Source organism: Verticillium dahliae, genomic scaffold (assembly GCF_000150675.1).
Source record: "Verticillium dahliae VdLs.17 supercont1.10 genomic scaffold, whole genome shotgun sequence".
NCBI lineage: Eukaryota > Fungi > Ascomycota > Sordariomycetes > Glomerellales > Plectosphaerellaceae > Verticillium > Verticillium dahliae.
Window position 1 is genome coordinate 1,021,547 of NW_009276922.1, and position 17,368 is coordinate 1,038,914.

Here is a 17,368-nt window from a genome sequence, read left to right on the forward strand (position 1 = left end):
TTTTCCGCAGCATTCCCTTTTCTGTCATTTTCCTCAAGGGACACTCCGCTCCATTCATGGCTCGAGTTTTCCGCTTTTTGATAGCTCGCCAAGCATTTTATTTTTTTCGCTTCCGAGAACGGATGGGACGGCTTTCTTCTTCAGTTTTGCCAGCATCGATTAAGACTTAACGACACACAACGGTGGGGGGTCCTCTGGGCTGGGGTCTTACAGTACCAGCTCCAGCACCTCGAGGCCAACTTTCTGCACCACACCACTCGGCTTTATTTGGAGGCAACTCTGAATGGCCGACCTGATTTCCTCCCCTGGCTGGAGGCGCGAACGTGGCGAGGGGATGATCCGACGATGCGACTGAAAACACCCATAACAACCACGATATTGACGGGGACGGCTAGATTCTTTTGATTAGCGGGTTTTGCTTGATTTTCTTTTCGAGATGATCGTGGATGGAAGGACTCTGAGATGGTCTGCGTTGTTTGCGATGGAGCCTGCGTGTGTTCACGACAGTCGACAGTCTGGCGATCACGTCAAACTGCAGCACGGATCACCATGGTTCAACGTCGCGACCAACAATGGCTGTTCATGACAGGGAGGGTGAAGCTTGAAGAAGCCAAAAGAATGAGTAAGAGAACGAGTTTGGACACGAGACGGAGGCAGGGAGGGCGGCTGCATTTTGACCGTGATCACCATAGGTGACGCGCATGACCATGACGATAATGATGAACCCTCAAGACAGCTTTTATGATAATGAAAGAAAACTTTTGCCCAGGCTATCTCGCGTTTTTGGAAGCGTGGTGTTTTGTAAGGTTCGCAGCGCATTGGCCGTTGGATGAGGAGATGAGGTTGAATTAGGGGCTGAAAAGCCGGCTCCCCCTCGTCATTCCATCTGTTGAAGGACGCAAATGATGGAGAGAGGCTACATCAGGCAAGGCAGGTCAAAGGTCTAGCAGCCCAACACCCCGGAATCCGGCTGCGCATGTATGATCAGGTATGGAGGGGAGGGTGGTCACCCATCACATCAAACACGGCATACCTGTGTGGCAGGGTCGACTCATGTTGGGCGACGGCAATCGGATCAGCAGTGTCTTAGCACATAGGAACGTGGGGAAACGGGGGGTGGTGCCAGGAAGGGAATGAACGAGGATTCGAAGAAATTCTGGCATCCCCTAACCGGACCATCAGCGTCTCATTTCCCTCTGAGAATTGACATCACAGATGGGAGTATCAGCTGTTCTTCCCCGGCCGTTGGCATCATCAGTCCACGTTGATGGACGTACAGAGTTTTGTCAATCGTACAGTAAAATTCCGGGAAATGTGGTGGGTGGCCTGAGGCTGAGAGGGAGGGAGGGGCGGGGGGCAGTGTGGTGAGTGGGGAGGGTGTACTGATGATCGCCCCGTGTGGCTTGGGACTGAACATCAGATGGGTTTTGCCAGTGAACCACCCCAAACATGGGAATTTCAAGCAACTTTCTATTCCTGCGTGTCGCACCTGACTGTGGGACTTTCTACCTCCAGCATGAACAGGACCGAGAGACACGAAGACTGGCGTTGACGCGTCACCTGAAGGGTGGGTGTCAAGGCAGGTTTACGCTGTCAGTCAATTCGACATCGTTTAACTACCTTACCTAGGTACCTAGGTACGGTCCACCCCTTCCCCCCCTCAGTTAAAAATTGGGTTTCTCGCGAAGAGGCGTCGCCATCATGCATGACCGGGGCCAATGCTACGATTGAAAAGCATGCCGAATGGGACGCAAACGGTGAAGAAGATTTTGAGACCGAGTTGGGTCACACGAGACGGCCGGGCAGAGTCAGAAAAGCAATGCGGGATCATGTTGCGCCAAAAAAGACATTCCACCCCTCGTGATGCAATGTGGTGCGGCACAGTGGTTGCACTACGTACCTGTACACAGGCGGCGGGCCTCCATAGGGCGAGCGGCTGGCAGGTAGTGATCCAGCTTCGAGCTATTAGTGGGTGGTGCCAACCTGGAGGAGGCAAACTCAAACAACACACCCATTGTACCTATGCTGAGTTCCTACCTACCCACGGCTGGGCGATTGCCACTTAGGGCGCCGGCATTGAAACAATTTCGCTCCGAGGGAAATTGGGGCGCTTCTTCACGAGCTACTACCATCTGTACGAGACTCGAGGCCGGCGTCACAGCCACGCTGTAAACCGTCGACGACCACGAGCCAGTGCTGAGCCGAGCCTGAAACCCCACTCCATTCGTCACGAGGTGTGCCCCTGAATCCCATTGGAGGCTGCACCGCAATTGGCTCAATGGAGCCCTACCTCACCTCACCTGGAGCTTCCATCTGAGGTTGGAAGCGGCCCCCCCTGTTGCTCCCCCTAAGGCAGGTGGACCCTCGATATTGTGGGGTCCCGTGTCTCCTGTCGTCGCTGCCAGAGTTGAAGTGAACCGCAAGAGCTGTCGTGTCATCTCGGACACTCCTACCTCCACCATCTTTCACGATTCCCACGACGAGCCTCACCTGAGCTCTCAACTTCCAGCACACTTCTTCTCCAAGCTTTCCTTCGTTCCGTGCGATACCCCTTTCGTTTCTTCTTCTCGGCATTCCATCTTTGTCGTGATACCCTCCTTCCTCCCCTCTCGGTTTTCGCGACTGCACCGCCGAGATCCGAACAGCTCCCTTTTCGTGCCCGCGCGCAGAACCCCCTGAGCATCAACTCCTCAACCATGAAGGGTGAGTGCTTCCTACCTTTCCCCAAAATACGGCAGGAAGCTTGCTAGGGCCAGCGCATTCATGACCATACCTTGCTCACACCTCTCAGCCATCATCCTCGTCGGCGGCTTCGGCACCCGTCTCCGCCCCCTTGTATGCCTTCCTTTCGACCATCGCAGACCGTGCTGAGACACGGCCGTTTTCGATCAACGCGATGCTAATACCTCCGACCGATAGACCCTCACTCTCCCCAAGCCCCTTGTCGAGTTTGCCAACAAGCCCATGATTCTACACCAGATCGAGGCTCTGGCCGCTGCAGGCGTCACCGATGTGGTTCTTGCCGTGAACTACCGTCCCGAGATCATGGAGAAGCATCTTGCTGAGGTACGTCATCTATACCGCCGGCTTCTTGTTGCACGCGCAAATAGCTCTCTCTTCCCAGCTGGGTCAAAAACTGACATGTCGCTGTTGTTCACAGTACGAGGAGCGATTCGGCATCAAGATTACCTTTTCGATCGAGACCGAGCCTCTCGGTACCGCTGGCCCCCTGAAGCTCGCGGAAGACGTCCTCGCCAAGGACGATGCTCCCTTCTTCGTGCTCAACTCGGACGTCATCTGCGACTACCCCTTTGAGCAGCTTGCCCAGTTTCACAAGAACCACGGAGAGGAGGGCACCATTGTCGTCACCAAGGTTGAGGAGCCTTCCAAATATGGTGTCATTGTCCACAAGCCTAACCACCCCACGCGTATCGATCGCTTCGTTGAGAAGCCTGTCGAGTTCGTCGGTAACCGCATCAACGCCGGCATGTACATTCTCAACACCTCCGTGCTCAAGCGCATCGAACTGCGCCCTACCTCCATCGAGCAAGAGACCTTCCCTGCCATTGTCCGCGACGGCCAGCTCCACAGCTTCGACCTTGAGGGCTTCTGGATGGATGTTGGTCAGCCCAAGGATTTCCTCACCGGTACCTGTCTGTACCTGTCGTCACTCACCAAGAAGGGCTGCAAGGAGCTGGCCCCTGCTTCCGAGTCTTACGTCCACGGCGGCAACGTCCTGATCGACCCCTCCGCCAAAATCGGCAAGCACTGCCGTATTGGCCCCAATGTCACCATCGGCCCTGGCGTCGTCATCGGCGACGGTGTCCGTCTCCAACGTTGCGTTCTGCTATCCGGTTCCAAGGTCAAGGACCACGCCTGGGTCAAGAGCACCATTGTCGGCTGGAACAGCACTGTCGGCAAGTGGGCTCGTCTCGAGAACGTCACGGTGCTGGGAGACGATGTCACCATTGCTGATGAGATTTACGTCAACGGCGGCAGCGTTCTTCCCCACAAGAGCATCAAGGCCAACGTTGATGTGCCTGCCATCATCATGTAACTGTTCCATGTGTTGCTGGCACCGGCACCGAAAACGAACCAACGGCGAGGATGTGGCAGACTTGCCCTGCTCGTACTTCTCCAGCTTCTCTTCTCACCACACTCTTGCAAATCATCACTCTTAATCATTCAGAACACAACTCCACTCTCGAGAGCAGACGAAGAAACCATAATCCAAAAATATCGAGGAGACGTGATCCATGGCGACGACCACTCGTGCTGCTCTAGCACTCAGCGCGTCGAGGGGGAAGAAGAAAACGGCGGGCCTGAGGCACAGATGGCACTTTTGGTCCATTTTCTCGACGCCCTTTCCGGTTCATGCTTTGATTTCCTGTCATCTTGTCTGGATTGCATGGACTTGTATGTATAGCAGGCACTCGCACTTGTTTGGACCTTTCTTGGAAGCGTGTTTTTTTTTCCCTCGGAACGGAAAAAAAGGGGGGGTGGGGGAACTGGCACGAAAGACAACACACGGGGTAGAGGAGGAGCGACAAACCGCAAAAAAGTGTGATACCCACCAGCGTGGGTTTGCTTCCAAAATTCTTGTTGTCTGAGCCTCAGGGGAGAAGGGAGGTTCATCTGTCTGAATGGCCTCTGTCACTTCACTACAACTGCCTCGCAGTGCGGTCTGGAAATGAGGGTTCATGCGACCACTTTCTCGAGGGTCCAAACTTTCCCTGGTGTTCTTGTACCACCTACTATCTGCAGACACAGTTAGATGTGACAGGCAAACAGACCACAGATACCCGGCATGATGAATGAAAAGGAAATAAAACAAAAGGGGTCAAACGAGGTTACTATTCCGCAGCAACGGGAGAACTTGAGAGAACTCGCTACGCTTGTCATGCTCCGACGTCTAACTTGGCTAATTGCTCTGCCTTTCGATCAGCTCCTGCCCAGCCATACCAATCCTTCCATGCTGGCCTCGAGCCAGCTGCGCCAAAACACCAAGCCAAACACCCAATCACATCGATCCCAACGCCTCCGCCGACAAGGTCTCCGCCCACAGGGTCTACGCCGCCATGGCGACATCCGCCCTGTTACGGTCCTCCGCTTCGATTCGCGCCTTCTTGCGCGCACGCTCTTCAGCCGCGGCATCTAGGTACCGCTTTCGGACCGCTGACCACTGCTCTTCCACGGCGGTTAGGTACAGCCCGTAGTCGGGCCATGGCGCCCCGTTCTTCAAGGACGGCTCGTCTTCTGGCACGACGCGCCGAAACTTGCCCTTGGCCCACCACTGCTTTAGGCACCCTAGCTCCGCTTCGGGGTCCAGCATGTCTGCATCTCCGTCCTGCACATGATTTGCTTCCTAGTTCATGTGCTCCAAGTCGAACGGAGCATCCTCATCGCTGGAGGAGGCCGACTGTTCATCTTTAGCCGTCGCATCCTCATCCGTAGCCCATCCGCGGCTCATCTGTACGGCCTGGCCCCACTTGCGGTACATCCTTTCGCATTCAGCCTTCTTCTCCGCGTTGGGCTCGAACCTCCGAGTACCCTGCTTGCGTGCGTTCATAGCAATCAGCTCGTCCATCGTCCAAGCACCGATGCCGAGGCCGGCGGCGTAGGCGGCGCCGAGAGCCGTAATCTCGTGCATGGCCGGACGATCAATGGGAATGCCACTGATGTCAGCCTGGGACTGCATGCACAGGTCTGAGTTGGACAGACCGCCATCGACGGCGAGAGAGTCGAGATGACTTGCAGATTGCTTGGCCATGGCGTCAAGGATGGCCTTTGCCTGATAACATGTGGCATCGAGAGTTGCTCGTGCGATGTGTCCCTTTTGCGTAAACTGAGTGAGACCGACTGATGACACATTAGCATTCGAAAACTTGGCACAACGGGGCCTTGGGTAACATACAAAGCGTGCCTCGAGCATCATCGATCCAGTATGGTGCAAGCAGGCCGCTAAAAGCAGTGACGAAAACTACACCGCCCGAATTGGGCACCGAGTTCGCCAGCGCATTAATATCATGGGCATCGTTGCCGAGACCCAAATTCTTGACCAGAAACTTGACACCTGATCCCGCTGTCGCGATACTACCTTCGAGTGCATATGTTGCCTGGCGAAACTCACCCGTCGTCGCAAAATCGTATGCCACGGTGCTAATGAGGCCCGAACCAGAACCGCGAAGATCCGGCCTCTCCTTACCGACATTGTACAGAAGGAAGCAGCCGGTGCCATAAGTGTTCTTGGCCTGACCTGGTGCAAAGGCACATTGTCCAACCAAAGCCGCGGATTGGTCTCCAAGACAACCCGTGATACGAACACCCTCCAGCGGACCGGAAAAAATACTGCCAAAGGCGTTTGGATCAGACGATGAAACGATACGCGGAAGCCCCAGGGGGTGTTTGTCGAGGCCAAAGGTTTGAATGATGCTATCCTCCCAGTGTAGGGTCCTCAGGTTCATAAGCATGGTGCGAGAGGCGTTGGTCGAATCGGTGACATGGACAGGCTCCTTGGCCTTGGAGCCGCCATTGAGGCAGTACACAAGCCATGTATCCACGGTGCCAAACATGAGGTGACCATCCTCCCAGACCTGACGAACCTCGTCGACGTTATTCAGCAGCCATGATAGCTTGATGGCTGAAGGATACGTCGAGACCGGCAGACCAGTGAGATCAGATATCGTCTTGCTTGTTGCCTGCTCGTTGATTTGACGCGCCTTATCCGCCGTGCGCGTGTCTGACCAGACGATGGCGTTGTGGAGAGTCTCGCCGGTGCGACCGTCCCAGACGATGGTGGTCTCCCGTTGATTGGTGATGCCTATGGCTCTCAGGTCGTCTTTCGTGTGACCAAGTTCTACAAAGTCGGCAAACGCGGCCTCCATACACGTCGTGACGCTGTGGAGCAATTCTTTGGGATCATGTTCATGCCACCTGTGATTGTCGGGTCAGTAAGGTGGTCACCCATATTGTCTTGATTCGTGGTCCCATGGATGACTGACCCAGGGTGCGGGTGATGGTTCTCGATCTCAAGCTGGTGTTTCGCTACAGGCTCACCAGTGGCAACCTCAAAGATGATGAAGCGAGTAGAGGTTGTGCCTTGGTCAATGGCGCCGATGAAACCGCGCTTGCTGGGTTCCTCTACACCGTTGGCCAGCCCGTCGGCAGCACCATTGATAGTTTCATTGTGAACGCCGTTAGGGAGGCCGTTGGATGTACCATTAACATGTGTGCGATCCGCCATGATGAACTTCTTCTGACAGGGATCCAACTCCTTTGCGCCGGGGAAAAGCGACCAGCCCGTGTTTGGCTGGCTGGTATATAAGATGAAGAAACCGTAAAACTGGCCCTTGAAGAAGATGTTCCGGATAGTGATGATCGTCAGTGGATCGTGGGTATGCTGGTACGTTGAGGTAGGATGGGAAGCGAGAGACAAGAATGGCACGTCGAGGAAAATGCGTCACGGCGACGACATTTCACGGCAGCGACTACCCCCACCACATCGCCGCAACTCGAGACGAGCAAGTGACACTCACCCCACAGCAGTCCTCCCCCCCCCCCCCCCCCCAAGGCTGGAACATGCTTTCCCGTCCCGTGGCGCCCCTTGTTGACCTCAAAAGCCCTCAAGGAGAATAGACTCGGTGGGGGTCCGCGACTCGTTGAGAAGGCCTCGACATTCCGCCCGTTCGGTAAGAAAAATGTTGCTTTGCTCCCCTAGAGCTCGATCGATTCAGGGTCTGGGCGGGCGCCGATGGTCGGGATGATGTCAGAAACGGCAAGGCCATTGGCGGATTAATTGAGGGGTTATTGTCTCTGTCCCTGGCTAGCCACTTCAAGCCGTGCTCGGCGCCGCTCGGCTGGCTCGGTGAGTGCCGGTGGAGGTCTGAAGGGTTGGTGGGCCTTTGGCATCCTTGGAGAGATCCCACGCGATGGGGTGGCCGATCCGGTCCTGCCGATCAGTTTGATCTATGAGGATTGCCTTGCGATTTAATGGTAAATGGTGAGGTGGACCAGTCTTGGTTTCCTTCTGAAGTGCTCCAGCAGACGGTAGAAGGCGTTGATGATCCGGTGACCTTAGCATAGGGGTTTGACAATGTCAATCAGATTCAACTCGGAAACATGACTTCAGGTTGCCACATGATGCTTTAGTTCGCTCACCGAGTCCATCTTTGTAAGACTTTAATGAGGGTTGGAGCAGTCTTTTGATCCGAAGGACTAGATGTATTGCGCCTGCTTACACGATGATGATCCACTAACTGCTTAGGTAGGTACACCGAGTGTCCTTTGAGCATCTGCCATTCATCGACAGCCAGACAGAGAAATAAAAAAAACCCCATGTGATTCAAAGACACCAACGTCCAGCTAGGCCTAGTCCATCCCCAAACTTCGGACGTCACACATGATTGCCGGCATGGAATAGATTCCGTCTTTTCCTCGTGCTTGGCGCCAGGGCGGTCCGTCGTCGTGCCATTAGCAGCCGGGCCATGGCAGCTCGGTGTCTGCTCGCCATTCTGACCCCCACTTTCGGCCAACGCATCGCAGCCTGGCGACGAGGCTATTTTGTGAGCGCTTTTGTCACATATATTCTGCCCTCGTGCCCTTGCACGTCTGCCCATGCCGTTTTGCACTGCGTTGTGCAAGTGAAAGAGCGCTTGGTCTCAAACCGCTCAGCAGTTCAGGTGTCACCACGAAGGGAAAAGAAGCATGACGACAGTGGTCGCGACAGTTTGTCGCGACTAGTATACTGTGACTGTTGTGGAGTGAAGCTATCTAATCCGGCAATCTTTCTTTGCCTCCCTTTCCCGTTTTGTCCCTTGTGCTCCGAAGCACACCCAAGCAGCCGCCTCCCCCCCCCGCGGCTTCTCCGGGTATCCGCAGCCACTTCTCTTTGTTGAAGGCTGTCCTCGACCCCGACCTTGCCCCAGCATCATCGTCAACATCCCCTCCGCTCTCCAATCGACACTAAATTGTCCCCCGGTCTCCGGCCCGTCGTTCACATGTCAAGGAACCCGGCAGCGGCGTGTAGCCTCTATCCCGTGACGCAGGACCGACCTGTCTCGGGCGGCGCGCCCCAGGAGTCTGTATGTGAAGATCTCCTCCCACGGAACGAGCGATCGTCGCCCGCGCGGGGGGGTGAAAAGCCCTCCCTCGCGCCAAAGGGCGTTTCGTCCCGCCCTCTGACGCGGCAACCATCATAGCTGTTGAAGCTGGCCCCCCTCTCGGGCCTCATTTACCGCACCTTCTTGGCCTCCTTGCCAGGGCCGGCGGCGGCCCTCTCGCGGTCGCGCTTGGCGTAGATGCCGGCAGTGAAGGGGTTCTCATAGCGCAGGGCGACGGTGTAGACGGTCAGGACCCAGAGGGTGAGCAGGATGCCGGCGGGCTTGCCGTACAGTAGGGCCGTGCCGAGGAAGCTCATGGTGGAGCCGTTGTACATGGGCGCGTCGGTGAGGCTGAAGGGAAAGCCCGTGACAATGTCGTCCATGAGGATGCCAAAGTAATCGCCGAGGAAGGTGCCCGTGATGCCGAGGCGGTAGGTTGACGTGATTACGAGCACGTTGCCAGCGGCGAGGAGGGCATAGCCCGCGTAGTTGGCGAGGTCGGTGTCGAGAGCCGGGTGCGTGGGCTGGTGGCGCAGCGCGCGCTCGTAGAGGCCGTCGCGGAAGAGGCCGAGCAGGAAGATGGTTGCGGCGAGGGCGTAGCACGCCGTCTGCGAGCGGCCGCCAAAGAGCTTCGTCAGGAGCTTGTTGTTGTATTCTATCAGCGCCGAGCGGGGATGGTCAGTTCTCGGTTGGGATCGTGGTATTGCTTGGCGAGGTCGAGCGACCCTACGCACCTTGTCTCGCAACGATGCTGGAATCATGTTAGCCAGGTCCATGCGGGATCAAGAGAAACTGAATACTGACTTCCAGAAAAGAGGGTTGAACATGATCGCACAGGCAGACGCTGTTCACGCCTCGTCAATAAGAGCTTCCCCAGACTTTTGGCCCAAGCTCCCCAGCGGGCGAGCACCACGTAGGTACGTCATGGGGCTCTCCACGTACCAAAGAGGGACTTCTGGTTGAAGTCGACCAGAGCCGGGCTGACATTCTCGACGGGTGCCATCTTCGAAGACGATTTATGTGGTAGAGCAACGGGGGTTCATGCGAATTTCTAGGAGCAAAAGATGTGTAGATGGTATGAAGGCAGGGGAGAGAGAAAGGAAAGGGTTTCGGTTATGGGAGCTTGAGGGTTATCCACTTTTAAGTGTGATCGCTTCCAGCCTGGCCAGGGTGGTGTTTGGCTGGCTGTTCTGCACTGTTGCGAACATTCACGTGGCCTGAGCACCATCCATGCCACTGGCAACAATCGGCTCAAGTGAGCTAGCTGTTTTCCAACTGGTCACCCAACTCCCGCTGCTGTGTTATCAGTGCTGCCCACGAACCCAGATGGAAAGCCAACATGTTCGAAAAGCCCCCCCCCCCCCCAATCTGATCCAATCCTAGACTTCAAGTTGAAACTGAGAGTTACGATTTGACTGTATGTATGCCTCATAGAGGTACTGCTTCCCACTGATCCTGAACGCCTCGCTCCCAGAAATAAGAATAATGCCCGACTAAGACGCTCCGTGAACCGACGCCAACTTCATATCACATCAGAGACCGTCGCTACCTTCGGTTTCTGGTCTTCTTCGTCGACGTGCCAATCTCCTCCTCTTCCTCGTCCTGACCCTTCTTCAAGTCTTCCGTCAATCCCCACTCCTCCTTGTCATACCAGTCCTCGCCATCAGACATATCACGATTTGGCCCACAGTGCGCCTCCGCTTTGGACCACCGAAGCACAGTTTTGCGTAGTCGGTCAGCCTTCAGGAGACCTTCGTGTAGCTTCTCCGCTCCTCGGCAGACCTCTTCCTGTTTCTGCACATAAAGTGCAACGAGCTGTCGCATGTCGTTGGCCTCGTCCACAGAAAGGCCACCTCGGTCCGGCTCTGCATTGACCGGTGGCTGGTAGAGTGGGTGAATGAAGATATCCTCGAGAAGTTCCGACACCACAGACATGGCTTCACTGCCATTCATGGCTTTAACCGTGAGTCCAGAATGCGGCAGCGAAGTTCTGGGAGGCCCATCTGCATGTGCGTCTGAATGGCCATTCGTGGTGGGTGCTGGTTCATTGCTATTGTCAGTGCCGTTGACATGCTCGCTGTTCTCGCCAGAGGGCTTTTGCACAACTGGCGAATCCCCTACGCGGTTCGGCACTGCACCGTCTCCGTTTGGTATCGCGACTGCGGCGTCCGGCTCGGATTTGTCGTCCGTCTGAGGCACCGGCTCTGAACCGTCCTTGGTGTTTTGCGGGTTCTCCGTAATCGTTTCATCCGGATCAACCATCGAGACATCGCCCTCCCCTGTTCCTGCTGTCGTCGGGTCTCCCGTCTGATCGCCGACCGCAGACCTCTCGTGGCTATCGATAGTCTTGCTCAGTATCGTTTCGTCGTGGGCAACAGAAGCTCCGGGCTCGCTGGCATTTTGTGCGACAGCTACCTCCTGATTCTGTTGTCCACGGAGGGGAGCAAAATGGTCGTTCGCAAACAGACCAACATCGTCCGAGCCGAGCATCAATTCGCAAGGCGCCCATGTGTGATCGCCAACGAGCCTCGTGAAGAGGTGCTTGATTCGCCACAGAGATTTGTTTTCTTTCCGCATGATGTCGCAGCTCTGATCCGCGAGGCCAGTAAGAGTTTTTGAGACGAAGGGTTTTGAGAGGGTAGGATGTGTCGGAAGATCGGTCGAAGCTGTGAGGGGCGCGAGCAGTTCTGCAAAAGAGAATTAGTGTTGTTCCTTCGGTCGGGTACGAAGAGGCACGCACGTTCAAGGCGGACGTTGTTGTAGGGGTCGAACTCGGCGGCGGCAGCGACAGCGTCCTGGGCGCGCTCGTCGTCGTCGTCGCTCTCGACCTCGTAGCCCTCATCGTCAACAATGGGAGCATTACGATGGATGATGTACCGCTGCTGGCCGGCGTACTCAACCTCCTATTCGTTGTTAGAGTTGGCCGGCATCAATCATATGGTGACAAAAAAAAACTTGCCTCTTTGTAGACTTCGGGGCCGGAGGGAGGTACAAGCTGGCCCTGGTGCGCAAATAGAGCTCGCCTCTTAAGCTTGTTGCCGCGATTGCTGTAATGTTCAATTTCGTTGTCGGAATCGGACTCTGCGCAAGGAAGCGGTTAGCGACACCGAAGTAAGTGCTGGGACTTGGGTAGGCCGGACCATATGCTGTTCGCTTCATAGCTTTCTTCATCGCAGCGACTGTTTCGCTTATGATTGCTTGTTGCGAAGCCATCGCGGGAATGGGTGCCCCAGGGCAGTGTTTTCGGAGGGTGTCGTGGGGCGGTGGTGACGGGAGGTTGATCGGGGGAGCCTAGGCGACGACAGTCGCAAGACGCCCAGAGAGTGGGGAAGCGTTTGCGTGTCTTGGTGGAAAAGTTTCGAGAATAAGATGGATGATCGGAGTACGAAGCAGTGCTTCTAATGGGCGCTGTCGTGGCGGTGAGGTGTGGGGGAAACACAGGTCTCAATCTCTGCGCACAATGCTATGACGAGGCGAGGCAGGAAGAAGAGCACGGCAAGTGGACGATGCACGGAAAGAGAGACAGACACCGACCGCGAGGCTGCCAGCTCAAAGCCTATCCAGGCTGTCTCATGAGCGCATGTCCTGCTGTACGGCCAATCAGAGACGCGCCCTCACTGGCGCACCCAAGCACTTTAGGAGATAACGCCAGTCCGATACGGGCCTTCCAGCTGGCAGCGTCCCACAGCGGCCCGCTGGAATCGATAGCCAGGTTGCCAGGCCCTCACTGTAAAGTTTCCCCTTGCGCGGTCAGGTACGCCTGCTTGGCCTGTAAGGACCAGAGCTCCACTTCAATGGGGTTAGCGCCGGGCTGTAGCTAGGCGTGGGCAGGACCTGTGATGGCTGTCCAAGTGGGCTGTCGCATTCACTGCATCAGACCCCCAAACGATCAACACTCGTCAGCGTCTTTGCAGGACCTCTCGTTCTAGGAGTCAAATACGAATAGACCAGCAGCTTTGATTGCGCTGCCATCTGACTTTCGGATTGTGTACGGTATCCTAGTCTGAATTGTAAGTGTAACCAAGGTCTCGACCCAACTTCTCGATCATTTCTGTCCTGACCCAATACTCTCAGATTGATAGATCCGATTCGCGTCATTACCCTGCCGACCGACAAATACATACTCTCGGAATCCTTTACCAACCCGTTTTGTTGCCAGCATGGACGGCTATCCAGCTGGGAGCCTGGACCACAACCTCCCATTCCTCGTCGTTGCCGGCTTGACCGAAGCTCCAGTTAATGCGCTACCCTTTGACAACGAGCTGAAAGACCAGGGAGTTCTGTTACAGTCGCAGCTTCCCTCTCTGGAAACGAAGGAGGCCAAGGCACTGAGGGAATACATTGCCAGCCAGGATGCAGCGGACCAGCCATGGAACCCTCAGCTTGCTACCAAGCCATACAAGTTCAGGGTTGCATTCACAGGCAGGGTAGCTCAACCCATCATATATACCTCTGGTCTTGTATTGTCGCCGGTTCTGACGCTGTGTAGTCTTTTGTGCTGCCTCCTCGCCGAGCCCGTCTGCCCGAGGACATCGAAACGCCCGAGTTCCCCCCAGTCTTACACTCGCCCTTTTCGCCGCTGAGCCCCATCTCCCCTCTGTACCCCGATGGGTTGATCGATGCGCAATGGATCCAGAAGCATCAGCAGATGGTGCCCAGTGTGTATCTGTGCTTCTATACGCTTACCTCCGACGCATCTATGGCTACACTAAACGATAACCAGCTGAAGAAGGATATCAACATATTGAGGCTAGCGCTGACCCAGTCAGGCTACAAGACTCGGCTGGTTGTTGCTCTGCTGAGTGACGACTCTGAGTCGTCCCCGTCCTTGTCTGAAGATATTCAAGAAAGGCTAGAAAACATTCGGAGAGGTGTGGCAATGGATCCGAAGTCGTTCTTCTACATCCCGACCCAGGACTCTTTCACAGAGTTGGAGCAGACCACCGACAGTATTCTCTCGACCATTTACTCCCACTCGATCGAGTACTACCGCGATCTTGGACGGCATGCTAGAAAGAAGCGCACCCGCGGCGTGACCCCTCAGCCTACAGTACCCCCGACGAGTGGCACATCGCAGACGTTGACATTGCAGGACTGCAACGTTCGCTACGACTTCAAGGCCGGTGTCTTTGCCGAATTTCGTCAGGAGATGGATTCAGCGTTGAGATCATATGACCAGGCATACGAGGGGGTTCTGAGTGAGGATGTCATGGACATGATCCCTAGTTGGAGCCCACGCTGGAATGAAGCACGCCTTCTCACCGATGTCATCACGATTCGAGCAATCCGATGCTCTTTATGGAACGGACAGACGACTTCGGCCGTACGGAGATGGCGTGCTCACCGTGATCGCATCGCAGACTTTGTCGACCGTCGCGGGCGCGGTACAAAAAACTACGGCTGGGAAGCGTGGGAGTCGAGATGGGCACTTGTCATGGTCAATCTGATCGACAAGGCGGAACTGGCGCAGCTTGCGCCATCCACGCTGTCCCTGTATATTCAGCCGGAAAAGGTTGTCATGGGCGAGCGGCTTCAGCCATGGGAGATGCTCCACCACACAGGCTACTGGTATCGAGATGCAGCTCGTCACTTGCATTCTCGTCGTGCGTTGGCCCACGCAATATCTGAGGAGCATCGTCGAATTCCGGACCCGAAGCCTGAAGGTGCGAATGCCGCCAAGAAGGCGTATAGTTACGATACGTATCTCTGCCCTGAGCCGCATGAGGAGTCGCCCCTCGAAGGCCCAGGCACGAACCATGCGCAACTAATCATAGACTGTCTGATGGCCGCAAGAGCTGAGTTCCAGGTCCGCAGGCAGCATCGCGTGTCAGCGGAGCTGTCACTTGAATGTGCCAGAGAGATGGCCCGCTTGAAAGCCTGGGACGATGTCGTCGCACTGTTAAGGCCTCTCTGGGTGGACATGTCGTTCCGAAGCGAGGGATGGTTGGATATTACTGAAGACCTCAGCTGGCTACTGAGGGCTGCTGCTGCCAAGGTTGGGCTCGGAGAGCTTGTCGTCTCCATTGACTGGGAGCTCTTGAACAAAAGTGAGTTCACCTGCCCGTTCACAACTCGGCATGCACATCTGACTGGCTGTAGATTTCACGCGGCGGCCAAAATGGCCGTACGACATGGCGAAGTCTCTCGATGGTGTCGACGTCAAGTCGAAGCCGATTGTGTCCTTAAGCAATGACAATATGACATCTTTCGTCTCAGCATCTTTCGTTTTCAAGACCGAAGAGGGCAAAGCTGGCGAAACGTGCCAAGCACAGCTTGCCGTCACGTCAACTGCTTTTCCGGACTCTGCACCAATAGTTCTCAAGCAACTGCGAGTCGATTTCGCTGGAAGCTTGCAAACGATCACCCTCGATCATTCTATCGAGGAGAAGACGAAGGGCTCGATGGAGAAACACAACACGTCGCTAGCCGCCATAGCTCTCGTAGAGACGACAGGTCCAGAATCAGAAGACGTGGAAGAGACCGAGCGGGGCTCCGTCCTCAATGGCCGAGCGGATCTGGAGATCAAGCCAGGCTGCACGTCAGTGTATGAGATGGCGATACCGCTGCGAGAATCGGGCGAGGCGCGCGCTGCATCTGTCGTACTGAACTTTGATACGGATGCGTTCACCCTTGATTACACCATTGGGTTCCAGGCGGCGAATGTGGCCGATGTCTGGTTTGGTCCCTCACTATCAAAGAGACGCATACCGCGTTTGAGCTCACATGCCATCCATGTGCGGCCTAAGCCACCCAAGATGGAAATCCGGCGAAGCGCCATCTTGCAGCAATACTATGCCAACGAACCGATTGAGCTACCACTCGATATCTTCAACGCCGAAGATGCAGATGCGACGGCTAAGCTAGAGCTACATGTTTTTGGCGAGCACGTACCTGCCCTTCGCGTGCAAGTCGATGGACTTGAAGAACAAAGCGTCGAGGCTGCCAAGGAAGAGTCGAAATTTCAAGGGCTTACCCTCGGTAGCATCGATGCCTCGCAGTCGAAACGAGCTGTGCTGCACCTCAGCCCCTCTGATGCGCCGACTTCGTATGAAATCACTGCCAGGGTTGGCTATCACCTGGTCACAGATCCTGCAACACCAATCTTGCAGGTCATGACATTCCAGGTCACCATCGTCAACCCCTTTGAGGCAAACTACGACATAGTGCCCCGCCTTCACCCGGAGCCGTGGCCGAGTCTGTTCGATTTCGAGGGCACCTCGGAAACAGCGGACCGTGAAGAGTTGGTAACCCACCCGCGCGGGCTTGCACAGCGATGGTCGCTCGTCTGCCACTTTGCGTCATTCGCGACTGAAGACCTCCAAGTGGTCGAAATGGAAGCCAAAGTACTGTCGTGCCTCCCGGGGGCTCGTGGTCACGCAGCTGGGCAACCCGACCTCCCCCCCGCTGGACTGATCATTCCTCCCAAGTCGATGCAGGAAGTCAAATTCGACCTCATCGTTCAGAAATTAAGTCTCGACGACCGTGGCCCAGCCTCGCTCGATGTGGCCTTTGTCCTCCACTGGCGCCGGGGCACGGCCGACCCCAGCAGCCCCGTCAACACGACGACCATGTCGGTGCCGCGCTCCATTGTCCTCGGCACCGAACCCCGCGTGCTGGCGTCCGTGTCCTACGTGAACGCTGCCACAGGACTCATGCACCTGGATGTGACGATTGAGAATGCATCCAGCCACTTCCTTACGTTTGGGCTGAGCCTTGAGCCGAGCGAAGAGTTTGCCTTTTCAGGGGCGAAACAGACGACGCTGCATGTGCTGCCAGTGAGCAGGCGGGCTGTTACGTACAGACTGCTGCCGCTGGTGAGGGGTACCTATGTACGGCCCAACCTGGTTGTTAGGGACAAGTACTTCCAGAAGGTGCTGCGGATCATCCCGACGGAGGGGATGAAGATTGACAAGGAGGGTTTGCTGCTGTGGGTGCCGCCGGCGGAGGGTCAACCAGAGGAGGAGGAGGAAGATGAAGAAGACGAGGTGGACGAGACATAGAAGAAGCACAATGTCAACTGTATGTAATGATGATATTCAAACAATGTGTGATCTTGTTCTCTTGGCCTTGTACCCAGTAGCCCAATCATGCTGCCTCCAAAATTGTACACAAACTCCTACACGTATAGAACGAGGCTATCCATCATGTCATCTACAGCGCCCTTTCAAATCTTGGCCTCCGTCTTGGTCTTGCCCGGCTTGGGCGGGCGCACGAGGCGCTGCTTCACTCGTCGGACAGCAGCGGTCTTCTCTCGACGCTCTTCTCGTCAG

The 17,368-nt window shown here is 55.7% G+C and overlaps 6 protein-coding genes across 6 annotated transcripts in view; 2 read left to right on the forward strand and 4 right to left on the reverse strand.

Moving 5' to 3' along the window:
• Positions 1-2,696: 2,696 nt before the first annotated feature.
• Positions 2,697-4,865, forward strand: VDAG_05601 (mannose-1-phosphate guanyltransferase; the record flags this gene model as incomplete). Its single annotated transcript, XM_009652496.1, has 4 exons — positions 2,697-2,703; positions 2,792-2,835; positions 2,920-3,066; positions 3,161-4,865. The coding sequence occupies 4 exons, from the start codon at positions 2,697-2,699 to the stop codon at positions 4,055-4,057; spliced, it is 1,095 nt and encodes a 364-aa protein (XP_009650791.1). The 3' UTR covers positions 4,058-4,865.
• A 500-nt stretch (positions 4,866-5,365) lies between these two features.
• On the reverse strand, positions 5,366-7,243 carry VDAG_05602 (glycerol kinase; the record flags this gene model as incomplete). The annotated part of the gene is made up of 3 exons (XM_009652497.1): positions 5,366-5,859; positions 5,915-6,933; positions 7,002-7,243. 3 exons carry the CDS (start codon positions 7,241-7,243, stop codon positions 5,366-5,368), a joined length of 1,755 nt encoding a protein of 584 aa, XP_009650792.1.
• Positions 7,244-9,229: 1,986 nt separating this feature from the next.
• Positions 9,230-10,101, reverse strand: VDAG_05603 (methylene-fatty-acyl-phospholipid synthase; the record flags this gene model as incomplete). Its single annotated transcript, XM_009652498.1, has 4 exons — positions 9,230-9,753; positions 9,829-9,849; positions 9,892-9,942; positions 10,041-10,101. 4 exons carry the CDS (start codon positions 10,099-10,101, stop codon positions 9,230-9,232), a joined length of 657 nt encoding a protein of 218 aa, XP_009650793.1.
• A 382-nt stretch (positions 10,102-10,483) lies between these two features.
• On the reverse strand, positions 10,484-12,311 carry VDAG_05604 (uncharacterized protein; the record flags this gene model as incomplete). The annotated part of the gene is made up of 3 exons (XM_009652499.1): positions 10,484-11,785; positions 11,839-12,001; positions 12,054-12,311. 3 exons carry the CDS (start codon positions 12,309-12,311, stop codon positions 10,644-10,646), a joined length of 1,563 nt encoding a protein of 520 aa, XP_009650794.1. The 3' UTR covers positions 10,484-10,643.
• Positions 12,312-13,258: 947 nt separating this feature from the next.
• VDAG_05605 (uncharacterized protein) lies at positions 13,259-17,130 on the forward strand (the record flags this gene model as incomplete). The annotated part of the gene is made up of 3 exons (XM_009652500.1): positions 13,259-13,525; positions 13,588-15,145; positions 15,198-17,130. The coding sequence occupies 3 exons, from the start codon at positions 13,259-13,261 to the stop codon at positions 17,096-17,098; spliced, it is 3,726 nt and encodes a 1,241-aa protein (XP_009650795.1). The 3' UTR covers positions 17,099-17,130.
• Positions 17,131-17,262: 132 nt separating this feature from the next.
• VDAG_05606 (uncharacterized protein) overlaps positions 17,263-17,368 on the reverse strand; it is a gene marked incomplete at both ends in the record, with an annotated part of 1,281 nt that continues 1,175 nt past the window's right edge. The window contains one exon of the mRNA XM_009652501.1: positions 17,263-17,316. Coding sequence (XP_009650796.1) covers positions 17,263-17,316 — 54 coding nt within the window. The remainder of the gene's footprint in view (positions 17,317-17,368) is intronic.